The sequence below is a fragment of the Talpa europaea genome (assembly GCF_964194135.1).
Source record: "Talpa europaea genome assembly, chromosome: 1".
NCBI classification, from domain to species: Eukaryota; Metazoa; Chordata; class Mammalia; order Eulipotyphla; family Talpidae; genus Talpa; species Talpa europaea.
Window position 1 is genome coordinate 27,254,385 of NC_140073.1, and position 19,642 is coordinate 27,274,026.

General features: G+C 35.0%; 1 protein-coding gene across 3 annotated transcripts in view; it reads right to left on the bottom strand.

Moving 5' to 3' along the window:
- The window catches only part of ANO3 (anoctamin 3), a gene marked incomplete at both ends in the record, with an annotated part of 255,438 nt that overhangs the window by 19,958 nt on the left and 215,838 nt on the right, over positions 1-19,642 (bottom strand). For all 3 annotated transcript variants that reach the window (XM_084254786.1, XM_084254785.1, XM_084254787.1), the window contains 4 exons: positions 2,940-2,976; positions 8,262-8,426; positions 8,976-9,116; positions 9,526-9,608. In XM_084254786.1, coding sequence (XP_084110912.1) covers positions 2,940-2,976; positions 8,262-8,426; positions 8,976-9,116; positions 9,526-9,608 — 426 coding nt within the window. The remainder of the gene's footprint in view (positions 1-2,939; positions 2,977-8,261; positions 8,427-8,975; positions 9,117-9,525; positions 9,609-19,642) is intronic.

The following is a 19,642-nucleotide window of genomic DNA, read 5'->3' on the forward strand; positions in this document are numbered from 1 at the left end:
GCTATGCCCAATATAGGACACTTAAGTTGCCTAAGTAGTTCTGTGAAGAACAAATATTTTGTGTGCAGACTGAAGTGAAATGGCAAAGAGGAAAGAAGCTTGCATCTATGAGGCGAGTGGAATTTTTATCTAAGCTACCTTGTTGGTAATCTCAGTCCATATTTTTGTAATCAATTTTTTCACCTATGAAATAAAGGATTTAGATGATTTTCAAGAACCCTGTCAACTCTCATATCTTATGGTTCTATGACCCTTGTATTTTTTTTTAAGATTTATTTATTTATGCACACAAGAGCTGGGGTACAGACCAGAGATAAGGGGGGTGAGGGATTCACTAGAGACACTGGGGAGCAGAACAGGTAGACTGACTGAAATACACTGCTGAGGGGAGCAGCAGGCGAGACAGGAAAGGTCTGCTTCGCCATGTGGATTGCTCCCTGGCCAGCTGGGGATAGAATTCGTGCTGCAGAGTCTGCAGACTGCTTCATAGTGCAGTGCTTAACCCCTTGCGCCACCAGGTAGGCCCCTATGACCCTTTTAACAAAACAAACCTTGAGAAAAAAATGTATGAAGATGGCAGCATGTATTGCAGACTTTGCTCCCACTTGGTAGCCAAATAAATGACATAAAATATATGTAAACTTCTTATACATTTTACTACAATTGAAGAATTCAAGAGGGATAGAAAATAGGTGGGATATAATAAAGGAAAATATAGGCAAAAATGTATGCATGAGCCCAATCACAGAATGAGGAAGAAATCAGTCCTGGGGATCCCAGTCCTAAAGGGCTTGCATCCCAGAATCAGGAGGATGCTGCCACTTCCACACCAGATGATGTTATATTTGCATTGTTATTTCCTCCTAAGTAGTCTGTAAATTTAGTTTGTTTACTTCTTTAACACATTAACATTATTATATTTAGAAATAAGAATGTGGGTTTAAACAAACAAACAAACAAACAAACAAACAAACAAACAAACAAACAAACAAACCCTAGTGAGTTGATTTTGGTTTTCCACTTTTAATTCTATTGTATCATGATCCACAATGTGTCCTACATGAATCCTACTTTGTCGCAAATAAGTTGCAATTCCATTCATGGCCAAATTACATGGATAAACATTTTCTGTGCATCAAGTATTTGAAAGAGTACTCATTTCTGTTGAACATAAAATTTGCATGTAGCTTAAAATAAGCTTGTTAAGACATTTAAATATTATATATTCTGGCTTATACGCTGAATGTGGATATATCCATTTACTTTTATATTTCTATCATTTCTTATTTTATATATTTTTAAGACTTATGAAGAGTTATACAGTAATAATGACTATTATACTAACCTGATAGATCCTTTCTAATGATAAAATATCCTTCCAACTAAAATAAAAATTAAATTCTAGTTTCCCTAATATTAACATGGGGATAGCTGGTTTTATTGTTGCTATTTTCTTGACATGCATACTTTTATTCCTAAACTGTGCATATATAGATATTATTTTAAACAAAAATCGATATTTATATTAAATTCACATAGTCCATTTCTTATTAATAATACTGATACCACAGATACTGTGTCATTGATATTAGACAGTCACATTAAATATCAAGTAAAACCTTGATATTCTTGGTATGGAGTACAAAAAACTGTTCTGCCTCCTACTATTAATTGTGATCCATCAAATCACTTCCTGAGATTTGCTTCCATCCTGGGTATATACTTACTTTTAATGTAAATGATGGGTATAAGCAATCAGAGCTAGAGGAAATCTAAAACAATCTAGTTCGAGTGCTTTCCAGCTGAGGAAAATGTGTTTCAGATAATTAAATGACAATGAAAAAGATCATTCCCATTACTGAACACTTGGTATGTGTCACACAGCTAATCTACAACGATGAGGAAACTGAGACCAAAATAAGGAGCAGGAAAAGGTAAAAGAGAAGCAGACGGAGGGAGAAAAGAAGAAAGCGTAGAGTCCAATGCTAACAGTCACATAATCTCTAGGTGATATACTCAATCACTTCACTTCAGAGCATGAACTGGGGTCTAGTTCTTTCCTTTCCAAGGCTCTTTCTATTATTAAGTTCACTTGTACATACTTTATAAAGTACTATATGATGTTGGAGTGATTTACTCTACCCTAGTTAAGTGGACTCTGTCACATCTGAGTTTTAATTGTACCTATTAAACTTAATTATCTTAGTTTTCTTATCCATAAACTAGGGATCCTATTTTCATAGATCTAAGGTTATAAAGAACAAAATACTGAATGAGAATGTTTAATAAAGAGCCTAGCATTTGGTAAGTTTTCAATCAATAAAGGATGACTGCTTTAATTGCCCTCATATATCCCATATAGTATAATATTTTGAGAAAAATAAATATTGAGGGAAAATTCCAAAGAACTGAAAATGTAAATAAAACAATCCCAGCTAGAGAGAATGAGATGTTCTAGTTTCTAGGAAGGAGATTTTGTAACTGCATATACTGTTCCTCTCTAGTTAAGTGAGGTGGTCTAACTTCCTAGCTCAACTCTCTCATTTCTATAGACATTTACATAACTGAAATTGGCATTAAAAATGTGAAAGTATGGCCTCCCAGGTGGCGCAGCGATTTTGTGCTGGGCTGTGAAGCTGCCTGCAGCCTCTGCAGTACTGGTTCGATCCCTGGCTGGCCGGTGAGGGTCCCATGTGGGACCAGACCTCTCCTGCTGTGCCTGCTGCTCCCCTCAGCAGTGTACTTCGTCAGTCTGCCTGTTCTGTTCCCCGCTAGGGCTCTGGTGAATTCTCTCACACTCCCACGCTTCTGACTGTATCTAGTGCTTATATAAATAAATAATCTTTTAAAAAAAAGATTTAAAAAAAAAGTGCCAAAGTAAATCAACTACATATTGACAAGCCCATGTGTTATTTTCTTACTAAGGAAAATGGACTTACCTAAATTAGTGAGAAGGTAAGCAATTTTTTCATAAGCCTGTAATAAGAAAGAACAAATCGTGAAAATTATTCTTTTCCTTTAGAAAAGGCCATTATTTATTTAGTACACCTAAAGTATATTCTACATGAATCAAGGCTATCTGAGTGGGTGAGTAGGAGGATGGGGAGCAGAGAGGTATTGGCCCAGGGGACTATGGCAGACATTTGGTGGTGGGTGTGAAGGGGTAACCTAAAACTGAAAAGGTAAGTCTATTCCCCTAAGTATATATTGTAAAACAATGTTACCACTATAAAAATAATACAATAAAAATAAAGTATAATCTATAAAATGGCAACATTTTAAATTGATCAGAAACATATTTTAAAATTTCTTATGGAGTGATTGACATATATACATACACAAAAAATGCTTATAATACAAATGTGTAGTAAATATATGTATATAAAGACACATTTAACTTTATTATAACAGGCTGTCTTATTTCCATTTAATAAATCAAGAAAATGAACATAAAATCCACAAATCATTTAACTAGTCAATAATTGACCTGGGCTTTGGTTGCAAAATTGTATGTGCTTTTTATTACATCATAAGACTAAAAAGAACTGGGACTTCTACACTGTTGATAAGAATTTTCAAAACTATGACAAAGACAGTACGCAAATTTGCATTCTTGATTGCCATCACCATGCTGACGGGTCACTTTTCATGCTGTGACTTGTTAACTCCAAAACCACACCATGCAGGAAGAAGCCATAATTTAAATATATCCACTGCATGGTATGATAGCAATCCTTCTGCAGAGCATGTGTGTATGCAGTGGATATATATTTGGAAAGGGGGAGAATGACGGAGTTCAGGGACAACTGTTGTGATCACTATATATTTTATGCATGTTGGAGAACATATAATTTTGACAGTCACCCAAATTATATGAACTTCTCTGAATCATATGTTCATTAGGTTAAAAATATGTATTAGGAATTTAGAGAGAAGCAGGTAGTAGTATTCAAGAAACCAAATAATAGTGTACCAAACAATCATAGTCTTTTCTCACAGAACTTAAATTCCAGTGACCAGAAACAAACACGTATGGAATAGAAGGAGATGAAAAACACCACTATGAGGAAAAATTAAGAAAGTGGAGAGCAGATAGAAAGTGGCAGTGGTACAAGTGATATTCCATAGAGTAGTTAGGGAAACAGCTCCCGGAGGGCAGCCTTTGCGCAGATAGCGAGAGTGGGAAGGAGCCCAGCAGAGATTTGGGCTAAGTATCTTGTATACACAGGAACAGAAAATGGAAATGCCGAGAATGGAGTGGAGTGGGTTTGATGTGGTTCAGGAAGGATAAGGATGTTAGAGCAGCGAGAGTGGAGGCAGTAAAGGGAACCAGAGACATTTCAAAGAGAATATTTTCTTAAAACCTGGTATATGACAGAAAAGACTTCAGAATTTGTTTTGAGCTGATAAATTATCATCTTCGAGAATTCTTTTGCTTTGGGGTGTTATGTAGAAACCTGCTGAGGAAAAACTAAGAACAGCAAAGGCAGAAAGGACAAAGCTACTGCCAAAGGGCTTAACAGAGACTCTCACTTGCAATGCTCTTCATCTTTGAGTTAGTCTCACAATCTAAGCTTTACCATGAAAATCAACTTCAAACTGACTTGCAGAATCAAAAAGGGTACACTCTTTTCCAATAATGTATCTTTCTGAATTTCTAGAAACTATGGACATAGACACGAATACAATAAACAAATACATTAAAGGAAAGCCAACCCTCTTATTAATGAATCACTTGGCATTTGCTCCTTTCCAAGTTGGGATGTATGGGCCACCCCTTTGATCCACCTTATTTCATAATAACCTACATATTTCATAATAACCTACATGGATTTGTAATTGGTAACCAGACATTAAGGAACATTAGGTGTTCAGTGGTCAGGCCCATAAAAGAAATAGGAACATATGCTTTGGAGGCTATAGATGGATCAAGAATGTGCAATTGTATGGGGAATATAACAATAAAATTTATAAAAAAAAAAAAAAAAAAAGAATGTGGAAGAGGGCCTCCCCTGGTGGCGCAGCAGTTGAGCGCTGGGCTGCGAAGCTGCCCGCAGCTGCTGCAGCGCTGGTTCGATCCCTGGCTGCCGGCGAGGGTCCCACATGGCGTGCAAACCTTTCCTGCCGCCTGCTGCTCCCCTCAGCAGTGTATTTCGTCGTTCTGCCTGTTCTGTTCCCCGCTCTGGCTCTGGTGAATTCTCTCACCCTCCCGTGCTTCTGACTATTTATACACCCTCCAGCGCTTATATAAATAAATAAACAAATAAATAAATAGATAGATAAATGCATAAATCTAAAAAAAAAAAAAGGAATGTTGAAGAGTTAAGATTCATGGATTTTAAAATGAGAGAAGAAATGCCAAAAGGAACTCACTCCCTTATGGACAATGTTGACATGGTTTATTTGGCCTAATCTCAGCTATTTCAACTTATAACAGTAAATCTGCTGTGATATTTCTAATTTTTCTTAAAAATTACATATCATTCATGAGACCAGACAGCTGTCATGTCACTGTCCTTAAAGACTGATTGATTAAAAATAAGAATATACATTTTTGGAATAATTGTACATATTTTTATTTTCAGCAAAAGGATTTTATAAATATTTCCTGATACCATGCTATTTATGGCTTCTTGAAATATCAAAGGAATGGCAGGGGCATCAAAATAAAGAAGAAAGGACAGGATTAATGAAGGGCAAGTCTTGGTTCCAAGTTCTCTTTTTAATTTTAAAACTATCTTTTTGAATGAACGGATATAAAAAATAACAAATTAGAGCTTTAATTATTGTTAAATTATCTGCAGCTTATCTTTGAAAGATATGGCCTGACTGCAATTTTAAGTAATAACAGGGTCAGAAGAGAACTATTTAATTTTTTGTTTTAAATACAGATTTTTCTGCCCCACAAAGAAGATTCTGAATGGACTCTGGATTCTGTAAGATTTCTAAGTGACTTGATATATTGTAAAAACAGGAAACAATTTTTAAATAATTTTCACTGTTTATAAAATAGGCTTGCAGTCAAATTTTGACTGTCCTCATCCATATTTTTCTTGTAAACCGAGTACTCACTTAGAGGTGCCATGATCTGCCTGTTTTGAAAAGCTAGAGAATACTCATTTTGATGATTTGAATTAAAATAACAAATGCGACAAACTTGGTATATACACATGTTGAGTTTCAACAGTGACATATGAAATTTACCGATTGTTATAATACAATGTTACTTCAAAAAATACAAAAGCAAATAAAAATGAAAAATAGTAAAGACTCCAAAGATTCCAGTAACAAAAATCATTTTGACACAGTGCAATATCAAGATACTAGGATAGATGAATAATGAAATATTTTAAATTTGTTAAAATAATATCTTGTAAATGTCTTTTAGGCAGTAGGCAAAGACCTGGAAATACAACAGTGAGGAGTTACAATCCTGTTCATAATGGGCTTACACCCAGTAGTGGTAGAAAAGCCATGTTCCAAGCACTGTGACTGAAGAATATTCTCAGGAAGAAGTGTTTAATTCTACCAGGAGGATCTGATAAGGAGCGAGAGGAACTGTGTCCCGGAACCTCATAAGAAGAATTAACAAAAAGAAGAGATTATTCAATACTACACATGGGGTTAAAAAAAAAAAAAAACTTATAGAGGAAATGATTCTTAACTGAAATTTTTAAAGATAAAAATATATTCTCCAGAGAAAAAAAAATAAACAAACAAAACAAAAAAAAGACAGATAGAGGAAGCACTGTGTACCAGTAGACAAGGATGTGAAAGAGAGGCATGCCAGGAAGCAGGCGGAGGTGATTTTGTGAGCTGGAATGTAGAGAGAAAGCAAGGGAGCAAAACACAACCTTAGACAAAGAGGAAGGAGAACTAGTTTTAAATACTAGTTCTGTGCTGTGCTAACAAGTTTAGAAATTTATAGCAGAGGCAATGGGGAACTGTTAAATAGTTTCAAGTACAAAATTAAGGGATCAAATTTGCAATTAGAAAGATCCTTCCAATGAAGTGGGAAAAGTTGAAAGTAGAGATGAGAAGACCAACCATCTAGAAGGCTGCTGCAATGGTCCAAGTGAGAAATGACAAGTAGCTGAGCTGAGTACACAGAAGGGTGAGCAGGGAATGGATACAGGTGATATCACAGAAGCAAAATTTACAACAATCACTGATGAAGAAGGAAACAAATGAAACCCATGAAAAATGATTTAAAGTTTCGGGCTGTGATGTTAAAATATTAAAAGTCACTGATCGAAAAGAAATATTTGACTTAAATTGTTCTGACATTCTTGTTTCATAATTTTATGCATAATAATTATAGCTGAAAAGCATATTAGATTAATAGAATATTTGGATTGAGGCCAAGTCCCTCATTTGGGGAAAATGGTAGCATAAAGATCCTAAAGTTGAATTAAGAAAGAAAAAGCATATTTTTATTAGCTGCATATTTATGTTCCAAAAATAACAAGAGGTAGCATTATGTTTTCTAGATAAATCTTTTTGGTGTAATAATTATTTAAAAGTCTGGTATTTTGACATTAATGGCTTAAAGCTATCTTTTATTGGATTAAGCATTTAAATAAATCCTGTGTGTTCAGGTAACTTAGAAGGTTGTTTAATAATTAGTAAAGAATTTAAACATCCTGGGTAGGAAGGGACAGCAAAATTCAGAAGGGAATTATTGTTTCACACTGATTAAATCTGAGGAATAGAACATTCTTTTCATGTAGGCTAAGTTGGCTGTTCACTACTTTTATGCTAAATCCATTTTAATATTCTCCTCAGTTATTTGCAAAGGAAAAGAGAAATATTTATGGCCTATTTCATTTCTAATAATCCCTGACTCTTCATGCCAAAATGCCCAAGTAGAAATTAACATTTAGATAAAAGAAATGCTGTCTGTCTTCTTCCAGAAACAATAGATGATTGTTTTATAGTACTAGACAACTGGCAATTGATTTAAACTCAGTAGAGCTAGCAGAATTTGGAGGATTTCAATAGATTGTTTTTCTGATGAAAATCATAGTATCCTCACCTTGACCTGCTTACAAAGATCTTATTTCTATAATTAGAAATTCACTCAATCCAGTTCAGCCTTTGTTATCTGTAAAATGCAAGTGCTTTGGAAGAGTACAGCCACAAATGTGGCTTGGTCTTATTTTGGCTTCCATGTAAATAAAATCTAAGTATAAAGGAAACATAAACCTCTCCCCTACACATTCTCTTTTCACCTATTGAAAGATAACATTGGAAACACTTACAAGATTCAGTGTCATAATGATTACAAAATTAATACAGACAGCTGCAGCAGATGTTGCAAATTGCCAGTGTTGTTTGATAAAATTCCACTTGAATGATGCGAACTGTTCCATGACAACCAGGCGATACACCACAACTGCAAACACTGCAGTGATCACCAAAGATATCTACAAAATGGGAGACCAGAAGAGAGACCCATATTTTGCATCATTAACAAAACCAAAGCAAAACCATAGATTAATACAATGTCCTCAAGAACAATAGCTATTTACTTTTTTCAAGTATGCATACATAAATTTAAATTTCTCCTTTGAGGATCTAAGTTACATTACGGTCAAAATAAACATATGATTTAAGTTGTTTCGGTGCAATAACAAAAATGTCACGTTGAAAAGCAAATCCAAATTCCTACTCTGAAATGGAATATTTGTTTTTAAAAACGAGATACCTAGTTTATCAGGACAGCTCATAAAATTTCCATTTTATTTCAGATGATGTCTTTCTCCCAAAGAGTGTTTTATTTAACAATGTGCACAAACGCCCTTGCTCATTCTTCCACCACCTGCTGGGTTTTTTATTTTGTTTACTGTTATCACCAAGGTATTGAAAAGCATATGGTTTTGTGCATCCCCTGAGTCACAAAATGAGTTGGGCCCTAGGACTTACATCTAGAGCTGGAATCCTAAAATATTCTGATATTAATGGCTATATTTTACCATGAAGAATATTCCTGAGATAGAGACAAGAAGACGAGTAATTTTATCCGAGGAGGGCTGATGCGGCTCAGGTTTGCCACTGATGGGATTCACTCTTTCCATTTTGTAATATTTGGCTTCAAACTGGGGGCGAAGTGTTTCCTATGAGAGAAACTAATGTTACCTAAATATCAGAATCACAAATTAAAAAAAGATTCACCAAGAATTTATACAAAATTGCTGGAATATGACCTGCTTTTAGTCTTGGGAAAGAATCAACTTTTTAAATTTAAGTTGTAAATTATTTTCTAAATAAACCCTGACCTATATTTTAATTAGTATAATTTTCTACTAATATAAAGAAACATCTTAGAAATGGTTTGGAAAAAAATCACATACTTCATCATTGATTTATATTATCGTCATGAAATAAGAAATCTTGATAGTAAAAGAGCATTAAGGAAAAATCTAATAGTTTTTAGTTGCTTCCAACCTGGACATAAGGATAGTGAATAATTTTCAGTATCACATGTTATCCATTTCCTTTATTCCTGGTTCCCTAAAATCTTACCTCCTCTTCTTCCCACTCAATAAGGTCCCAAGTATAGGTCAGTGTACTTCTTCTCCTTTTCCAAAATTCCAGGAAGACTGTGGCTATAAATAATAATCATCATCATCTTCACAATTATTAATATTATAATTCCTTATCCAACCATATTACATTCATTCATCACTGCTTTTCTTCTCTGAATTGATGCATTTCTATTATACTATTAAATCTTTTAAATTTATTAAATTATTATTAAAGTAATACAACTGGAATTTTATTTTTCCCTCACCCTCTTCTTACTGCCTTTATATACTGCTATTAGTGTGCACCCCTAGAAGGGAGAGATTTTTTTTCCCCCACTGAAATATATTAGCAGAGATTTTTATTAGCATGATAACAAAATGATACTATGAGACAGTTGAATATTTATTATTCCTTTAGACTTGCACATGCTTATTCAAAATTATCTAAAAGACCTAAATAAAAACTTCTCCAGGAATGACAATAAGGAACAGATGCTATTCCCCAGAACTCAGAGAGGAGAAGGGTGAAGACACACTGGGATGTAAATTCTATGCAGACTCAGAATGGTCTAGAACAGATTCAATGGAAAAAATGAAAACCTGTGTGAATCATTATCTGGATTTCCTGTGCAAACAGTTAAGATTACTTTCTTTCTGGCAAGTGGGATTTATCTTATAGGATTCAAGACTGTGAACATAAGCGCTCACAAATGCATCTTAAAATTCTTTGATAACCTTCATCTATCTGTCTGGCCATCCATCCATTCATTCATCCATCCATCCATCCTTCATTCTGTGTGTTGTTATACAATTTTGGATAAGATATTGTAACCTTAGGGGCCCTTTTATCTAGCTATCTAGATAAAGTTAACTTACATTTTAAGGAAGAAGTATGCACTGACTATGTTCTTTATCATTCCATGTGGAAAGCTTATTGAGGCTTCCGCTTAGTCCTGCAAAAATGGGCTAGGGATGGAATAGGAGGAGGAGAGGCTTCCAGGGGAGAAGGGCATTTTGTTGTCAGGGGCAAGTCAGGTTCCATGAGTCGTGAAGGTAGAAGGCGTCTACCAGAAAAGCTGAATATGATACTGCATAATTCTGTTCCTTAGCAACTGCATATTTAATCTTTTAATTCCTGCCTCTCTGATGATGACATACTTTCCTCAACTTTAAGAAAAATTCAAAGCTACACATGTTGCCTCCAGTCCTTGTACATTCATTTCCACTTTTTGTGGCTATCCTTTGTGATCTAGTCAATTGCACCTACTAACAAAATCATAGCATCATGCATACAAAGAGGTTAGATTTTAAAGGTAGTTTATTTCAAATTATTTATTTTAAATGTACACAAAGGTCAGAGTACTGACATTTATCACTAACCTTGTTGATAAAGCTGCCAAAACATTGACATTTTATTATACTTGTTTCTGCACTGCTTTTTCCTATACTTTAAATTTTTTTGAGTTACTTCTTCTCCTTAGCTTATTTAGTACATTGCACACTAAAAGTGGTGAATAAAAATTGACCATAGTGAAGGATTATGGGTGTCTTGGTGGTAGAGGGTGTGGTGTGGTAATATACATCTGAAGGATGTGATCCTATGCCTCTCATACAAGCCACCTCAATAATAAATGGATGGATGAATGAATGAATGAATAAAAGAATTACTGAAAAGAATACAGTGATTGTGAATCCAACTTCTCGATCAATTTCCTTTCCATTATCCAGACATTTTTGAATCAACAGAGAAGCCCCTTTATCTGATTTATATGTTGAGCAATCAAGCCCAATTTTATTTGGAAAAACAATTATTAAGGAGTTAATCACTTCACTACATTTTTCAGAGGGGACTTGAAGGGAAGGTTAAGTACAAACACAAATGAACTTAATTATGTCTGAATATGGGCCTCCCCTACTGCGCTTCTGACTGTATGTACCCAGTGCTTGTATAAATAAATAAATCTTAAAAAAAATATGTTTGAATATGTAGAACAAAAAGGAATTCCAAGTATTTTTTTAATCAGAAGAGATAAAGGCTTAAGGCCCCCTCAAAAGAAACCCAGCTGAAACAACAGCTTATCAGAGCAACAGCTCTGAGATTGCCAATTAAGACAAAACCCAGGTACCACTAAATGCTTTCATTCATCCCCCAGATTTATTTTCAGCAACATCCTCAAGCATAATATGCTTTCTCTGTGGTATTGCAACATCACTACACATAAGGCAGAAATAAACCCTCACTCAACAGGTTCCACAATCAGCCAAAAGTGAACACTTCAATTTTTCATACCTGGGGAAAGTTACTGTTTTTCTTTGCTAGAACCTTATGGACATACAATTAATAGAGTTCTCTACATGAATATAGAATATGATAATGAATATGCTCTACACAATCAATACAGAGTCTACCAATACGTATGAAGCTGCACATTCTGAATAGTTGGGCTGAACTGCACTCGACACAGTCATACCTGTAACTGGTTAGTCAAGTTCTCTGTCTTGCTAAGGAAATAAAATCCCTTTGTAATTTACTTCTAATTTCCCCCCTTCTCCCTTTTTAACATTAAGTAAAAAAAAAAAAACAAAAAACAGATAACTAGGTTTTAAAACATAGTAAGGCCAGCTTTTGAACCCTAAGGCCTGAAAATCTTCACATGTGCCTAAAATCACTCAGTATTTCTGCCCCCGCAAATGTTCATTTAGAAATGAGAAGCTTAGAAGCCTCCTGTTACATGAACATATAATGAGACATCTCACCACAAGTTTTTTTTTTTTTCACCACAAGCTTGATCAGAGAAAACCTTTAATTCTGATACAGAGTTCCTCTAAAATTAACTCTTCCTGTCATTAAATATATTGTTGTTATTTGTGTATTAAATAGAAAATTCAGTGGCTCTCTTAATCAAATGGCTAAAAAAATTAGAGTTTCACAGCAATAAAAACCTGTCATGTTTTCAAATGTATTTTAATAAAATACAAGTAATCTTTTTTAAAAACACAGGATTTTAATTTTTCTTATGTTTTTTCTTCATCTTACCATCAACTACTTGATGCCCTTCCTTTCCTTTCCTCTGTTGACCATTTCTGATTATAAATGTAGCACTAGCAAAACAAAATCACTGGAGCAACACCTAGTTTCCTTCTCCTCTGAAATACAGGGGTCTAAGAATACCTGTTGTATATTATGTTTTTATTTATTTATTTTATTTGTTTATTAAGATTTATTTATTTATTTATACAAGCACTGGGTATAGTCGGGAACACGGGAGGGTGAGAGAATTCACCAGAGCCAGAGTGGGGAACAGAACAGGCAGACTGACGAAATACACTGCTGAGGGGAGCAGCAGGTGGCAGGAGAGGTCTGCGCACCATGTGGGACCCTCGCTGGAGGCTCAGGATCGAACCAGTACTGCTGAAAGCTGCGGGCTGCTTCGCAGCCCAGTGCTCAACCGCTGCGCCACAAGGGGAAGCCCATATTATGTTTTTAATAAATATACGCTGAATGAATTACAATTGTAAAGAAGAAAATAAAAGTCAACTACAACCCGTTATCAATAAACAACTATTAAAATTTTGGTAATTCCAACCAAGGTATTTTTTCTTGAGCAGTATATTGAGGGCTGATAGCATGCTGATATTCAGACCATACTGGTTGCTAATTTATGTCAGAAAAAAGAAAAAAAAGACAAGCTTTTAATACATTACAATTAAGGAAATAGAATCGCTTTCTAATTTTACTTCCAGTTCCCACCCTCCTTCCCCTTCTCCTTTTTTAACATTATTAAGTGAAAGTGGAAACAACAAATAACTAGAAAAGAGTCCTTTGGAGAAAAAAGAAGAAATATTTCATATATTTATTGAAAACCTATTATACACTAGGTACTCCTAGTTATTTGTTGGCTAGAAAATGAGGTCCTTTCATTTGTTGGCTGATGCTCTCCAGGAAGCCTCCCCAGACCTGGTACCTGTACAGTTAACACCAGGAACTGCTTATGGCCTCCAGGAAAGTGCTCCTGAACTAGGATCTGTATCTATTCTGATTGGCCAGAACAAGACACCTAAACACTATTAAATATTTGCCTTTTCAGCTTATAAGTATTTCTCTGGAACTGCATATAGATCAATTAGGACTCTACTTGGCACCATAGATGAAAACCAACCATGAGAAAAGAAATGACTGGCTTCACTTCTATAGTAAATATAATAAAATTTTTCTTCCTGATTGAGTTACAGTGACCCTGAAAAGAACATGGTAATGCAGTGCTGAGAAAGAGCATAACTTGGAGCAGGAATGTTCTGTGATTGGAAGCTGCTTGTATTCTTTTCCAGTTGTGTGACCTTGGTCAAATTACTAAACAATGATAAGCCTCTGTTGTCACAACTTCAAATGACAGGCAAAACTGTCTTTGCAGTGACGCTGTACAAATTAAATGGAGCAAAATTTATAAATGGCTTCACAATAGTTATTTCATTTTGAGTATAACAAATTATAGTCAGTTTTTCAACTGCCTCCTAGCTTTCATTCATAAAAAACTTGGTAGACTACTTGGTTTCTTGGTAGAAACTTTGATTCTACTACATAAAAATGTGGTACTTTTCTGGAGGAAAAACAGAGCTTTTGTCAATTATGTTTCAGGTGTTTTACTTATAAAAACTGAGTCACAATCCTAAGTTTCCACATAATACTTTCCTTCTATTGCCCCACATCTGGCAAGCAACTTAAATTGTCTCTATTCTCCTTCTGTATTGGAGACTGTATACCTGCCTCTAGGGTTAATAATTTAATTCCAAAATTGTATTTTGAGACCACAAATATTTGTCTATGACTATAGAAAGAGCAAACAAAATATGCAAATGAGTGTCAACACAAACCCAAAGAGGAAGAAGGGAACTAGCATTCCATGAGAACTTACAACATCCCAGACTTTGTGCTAGGTGTTTGTAAACAAATTCATCATTTCCAACATCCCAGGTGAAATAAAAATTATGACCTTCATCAGTAGAAAAGGAAACTGAAATTTTTGGAGGTTATTTGAGGAAGTCACCTAGCTAAAATTCAGATCCTAATCCAAATTAATGAATTTTTTTTCATGCTAAAGGAAAAATTTATTCCAAATGTGGTTTGAAACAGAATTTTATCAGCTACATAGACAAAATATCAAAATGTCACATCATAGACAAAATATTTAGTACATTTATAATGGATATATTAAGTACATTTATAATGGATGTAAATAAGAACACGAACTTCTAGGTTAGCTGCTCATCCATCCGGTGGCTTCTCAGTCAACAGTCTGAAGTCCTTTGACCTACTATTTTTTTTTTTTTGTCAAAAATGATTACTAGCCATACTCCCTTCATATAAACATTTCTGACAATGTAAACCTTTACATTGATCCTTTGGAGGACTTCTCCTTAGCAGGAAAACCCTAATAAGATTTTGATACATGTTTATAATTGAAGTATCTGAAAATAATATTTTTTTTCTTTTATTTGACCACTATATATCTGAATATATAGAGTTAGAAATGCACAATATCTTGTATTTTAATGCTTCTTGGAAAACTTAATGTTTAAAACTTAATGGTTCTTTGCCATAATTCAAGAGAATACTGAATTAGTCAAAGAATAAACATTTATATTTATAATTTTGAAGTATCTAAAACCTTGCTATAGATAAAGCCGGAATTTTTAACTTCTTCTTTGATCATTGACGAAGGGAATATAATTCAGGGATACATTTAGTTTTTATTCAGTAAGATGTATTTATGTGGTTTGTAGCCACTACCATGTTTTGTTCAATTATTGCTAACTATCCTAATACTTAGATGCGGGCTCTTACAGGTACCAGGCCAAGAGCTGTACAATGAGATGCACATGACCTATAAAGTCCAGCACTGATAATGGAAGAGAAAGAGCATCTGAAATGAATGTAGTTAGAAATAATCTATCAAAATTATTTCAAAAACTTAAATTCATACATGAAAACATCAGATATTTTCCCATATTTGCAGTATTACAAATGCACATGACATTTCAACAATAACTTATATAGCTGAAATAAAGTTTTTAAAACTATTCACGTTCAAAAAAGTAATTTTCAATAATTAAGGCTGAATTTGTTTTCCATGCTTTCTAGGAAATACTTTGTTATTTTTTTAAATATTTCCTACTGTCTCTCCTTATGAAAGTCATTTACCATTCACTGGGGACACTTTCCTAAAGTATTCAAAGATGTCTTAACTCCTGGCTTAGTGTAACTCTTATCAATGGGACTGGCAACATAATTCTTTGAACTTAAAACGCAGAGATAATCTTTCTAGGACCTTGAGTTCTCAAATCTTCTATCTCTATCTTCAAAGTTGTTTTCTCTTACTCTACCTCACTCATGCGCTACAGTTGCATACTTTTGATCAATGACAGTAAACCCTCTATAATTTCTAATTATCAAGTCCATTCTTTAGCCTACTCCCAATGTATTTTTATCCTCATAATCTCTTGACCCAGTTTTTTAATCCACTGACCTCCCAATGTTTTCTTTTTTCTTTTTTCCTCTCTTGCTTTCACTTTCTTTTAGATAAGGGTTAATAAGCAATCATTATACTCACTCACTTGAATATATCCTTAGCTCCCTATTTCTCTCTTAACAAAATTTTGAACAATGTTATCATCCCAAAAGAAATTTGACAGCAGTCAAATTTCATTGTATTCATAAAGAATATACTTGAGAAACCCTCAAATAATATAATTGTAAGGTGATATATTTTATTATTAATCAAATATTTCTTTGTTGCTTAAAGTGTTCATTCTCCACTGGGGAAATTAAACATGAATTCAGTTTATATAGTGTTTCAAACTGATAACCTACTATTAGTGAATTTGACCAATGGAAACAAAGTCACTATCTGTAACATTAGTTAGGCATGTAATTCAGTAGGATTTGTAAAAATGATTCCATTTGGACCCTGAATAATGTATTGCTATTTGTGGCCTGGTCCCATACTACATTTTGGTTCTGTTTTCTGATCAGTGACCTCATGTTCTGGAAATTCTATGTGTAAGTGGTTCCACCATTTCAGACAAAGAGGAGGTATTTCTTCTTCCAATATGTATTGTGAGACTTAATTACTGGGTGTAAAGTTATTGGTGAGTGCCGGATGAAAGGCACCATAGAAGTACAAAATAGTTATGCAAGCATTGCACAATGTGTCATCTCAGCTGGCTTGGCTGATGAAATTGTTGGGTTCCTCTAGAGAAATGAGGCCCAAAAGGGGACTGGTTTTACCTAGAATATGGCATCTACCTGGAAATGTATCTCAGGGAGACTTGTTTGGTAAGAAATTAGACTTTAACTCCAAGTCCAGATGATTTCACAAAGAATTATGATCACAGCTAAATAACAGCGGAGGCATTAAATTTATACACAGTTTTTATTTTATGACTTCTCTTTCAGATATGCTCATACAGGGAGGATAAATAGGGTTTATCTGTAGGGACGAGTCTATGGTAATCAGGAAGGCAGTAATGCAAAGGATTCTGAGGTCACACCTAGGGTCTTTAGGAAACAGGATCATGGGAGATAAGCTTTGATTCATTTGGCAGCGAAAGTGGAGAGTTGAAATAGAAGTACCTTGTAATTTCAAATCTAGGTATAGGCCATAATTACCATGGTTGAAGTCAGAAAGTGGTAATGATATTCACGCTCAGATCTAGGAAAATACCTAAGGGTATGGTGCATCTGATCCTACCAAGTCAAGTTCAGTTTTCTAAGTACACAGATAAAATATATTTTCACTTTGATTTATTTCCTAGTAACTGGCTAATCTGAAAATAACCAGTTAAGTTCTATTAAGCCATTACTCAGTCACTAGTCATTTGATTAAATTCAACTTGTTTTTCTTCATACCAGAGCTGACACAGCTTACATATCCTTGGAGTGAGTATTTCTTAGGAGTAGGCTTAATTTCTAATCACATTTTGAAAGGACTTCTGGGCTTCAGAATATTTAAAACCACAGAATTACCTGGTTCTTTACTGGGGCCAATGAACCAGGCAGATTCTTTGCACTCAAAGTGGAGCTCCTGAATCTTAGCTAAAGTTTCCTTTTCTCAGCAGATGGAAACTATCTCCTTGTACATTAGAAACCAAGCATGAACCACAGGCACACTGAATGGAACAGATGTTGGCGCCAGTCCCCAAATATTGATGTACAGAGTATCCCAGAAAGTGCAGTTTTACTCTTCTCCCTTTCATAAGCCATGAAAGGAAGTGAAGGAAGTATGCCAGATTGTTATTCAATTCAAGTATTTAATCAAGCACTACCCAGGCACGTTTGAAGCTTTCCAGCTTCCAAATTGAGAGTAAAAGCAAAGAGAACACAGGACGGAAACTAATCGAGAAGGCTCCGGGGATTACTCAGGATCACGTGACTGTTCTCAGCCAGGCCCATTTACTCCCCAAACTCCTGAAAGTCAGCAAGAAATCTGATCTCAATCCTGGTGATTATTTCTAACTCAACGCTTTACAGTTTTCTCAAGGATTCCAATACACGTAAGCCATTTCTGTGTGAGGCAGACAAGGCTGCTTATTACTGACTCCACTACATTTTTTTTTCCATTCAAGTTTTACAGCACATCCTATCATGGGGAAGAAAGATTTGTTTATGAGATGGGAGGAAAACTGAGGGCCAGCACAGAGCAACAGGTGCGGGGCATGACTCACTTTGGCTTTCTCACCTGTAAAGGGAGAACCCAGCCTGTCACAAATTCCTAATACGCCAGGAGCCGTCACCAAAGCCTTTGTCCTTTTTTACATTTAGAGCAAGAGATGGATGAAAGGGATGCCCCTTGTTTTGCCTCCGTGGAAGAAAACTACCCAACCCCAAAGTCAAAACAACTAACCTATGAAAACTGGAGGGTTGGGCTTTTTTTTTTTTAAACCTGAATGAGGTGATATCTTAACGCTGACAGCTGAGAAGCAGGTCAGTCAGGTTCTTGGGTGCTCTATTACACAAGCAAGATACACAAGACAGCCCCACCTAATTTTGTTTCTCTGCCTCCTGTTCAGTGGGACATCATCGCACTTAACTCATCTGCATTCTCTAATGCACGGCGGGCTCTTTCTAGCCAGAACAACTGTGATATTTTAGTTCCTGTTTGTAAACACCTTTGTGAAGGTAAGTTTACTGGGTTACATAGGTCCCCATCTCTCCACTCCTCTCTATCTCACTGTCTCTCTCTTTCTCTCCTCTCTACCTCCCTCCCTCCCTCTCACTAGAGAATCAAGCTGACTCAACTTTTGACAGAACAGTCTGGCAAGTAGTTACTGAGACCCTTGTAAAGACAGGTCTTGCTTCATTAAATAATTACCTAAATGAACATGTGCACTGTTGAATGAGTTAACTTTACGAATTCCTGCCAAATTTTTTTTAGTTGATGAAAGCAGAGTTAAATAAAAAAAATGTTTAAAGTGGAAATGGTGGCATGGATGTAAATTTGAGATTTAAATTAGGCATTTGGACTTAAAGATTCTTGCTCAAGTATTAGAATCACTTTTGGAAAAAAATTCTCTTAATGCAATGAATTATAAGTTTCTATATATCTTTTCCAAAGATTTTCTTAATTAAAAAACTGGCAAAATGTTGCAATTATAATTATTTTACTTAGCATGGTAAGTACACGTCTAGCTTTCACTGAAATCTAAAAGGCTATGTCAGTTGCTCAAGAAGATGTCCCATGAAATGAAAATGTAGATACAGTTTCTTAACATCATTTTCAGTTTGTGGCGAGGTGATGCTCCTTGGATTAAAGAAATGCCAATTTACTATCTACCCATTTTCTATTTAACCTATACAGTGAAATATGATAGAAAGCTGAAAACTCCATGCTTGGAAGTTGCATCCAGAATGTTTCTTTTGGAGACATAACCTTTCTTCTTAAACTTGACACTGAAGTTTTCAAATATTGAAGCTTATAACTCAGAATGCCCAAGTTAGCAGAAGGTATGACATTCTATATATTTTCTTGGATTCATGCACACCTAAGTTTTGTAATTAGAATGATGTCCGACATTTTTGAATTTTTTTTTTCCTGAACAGAAAGTCATAGTTTTGTTTT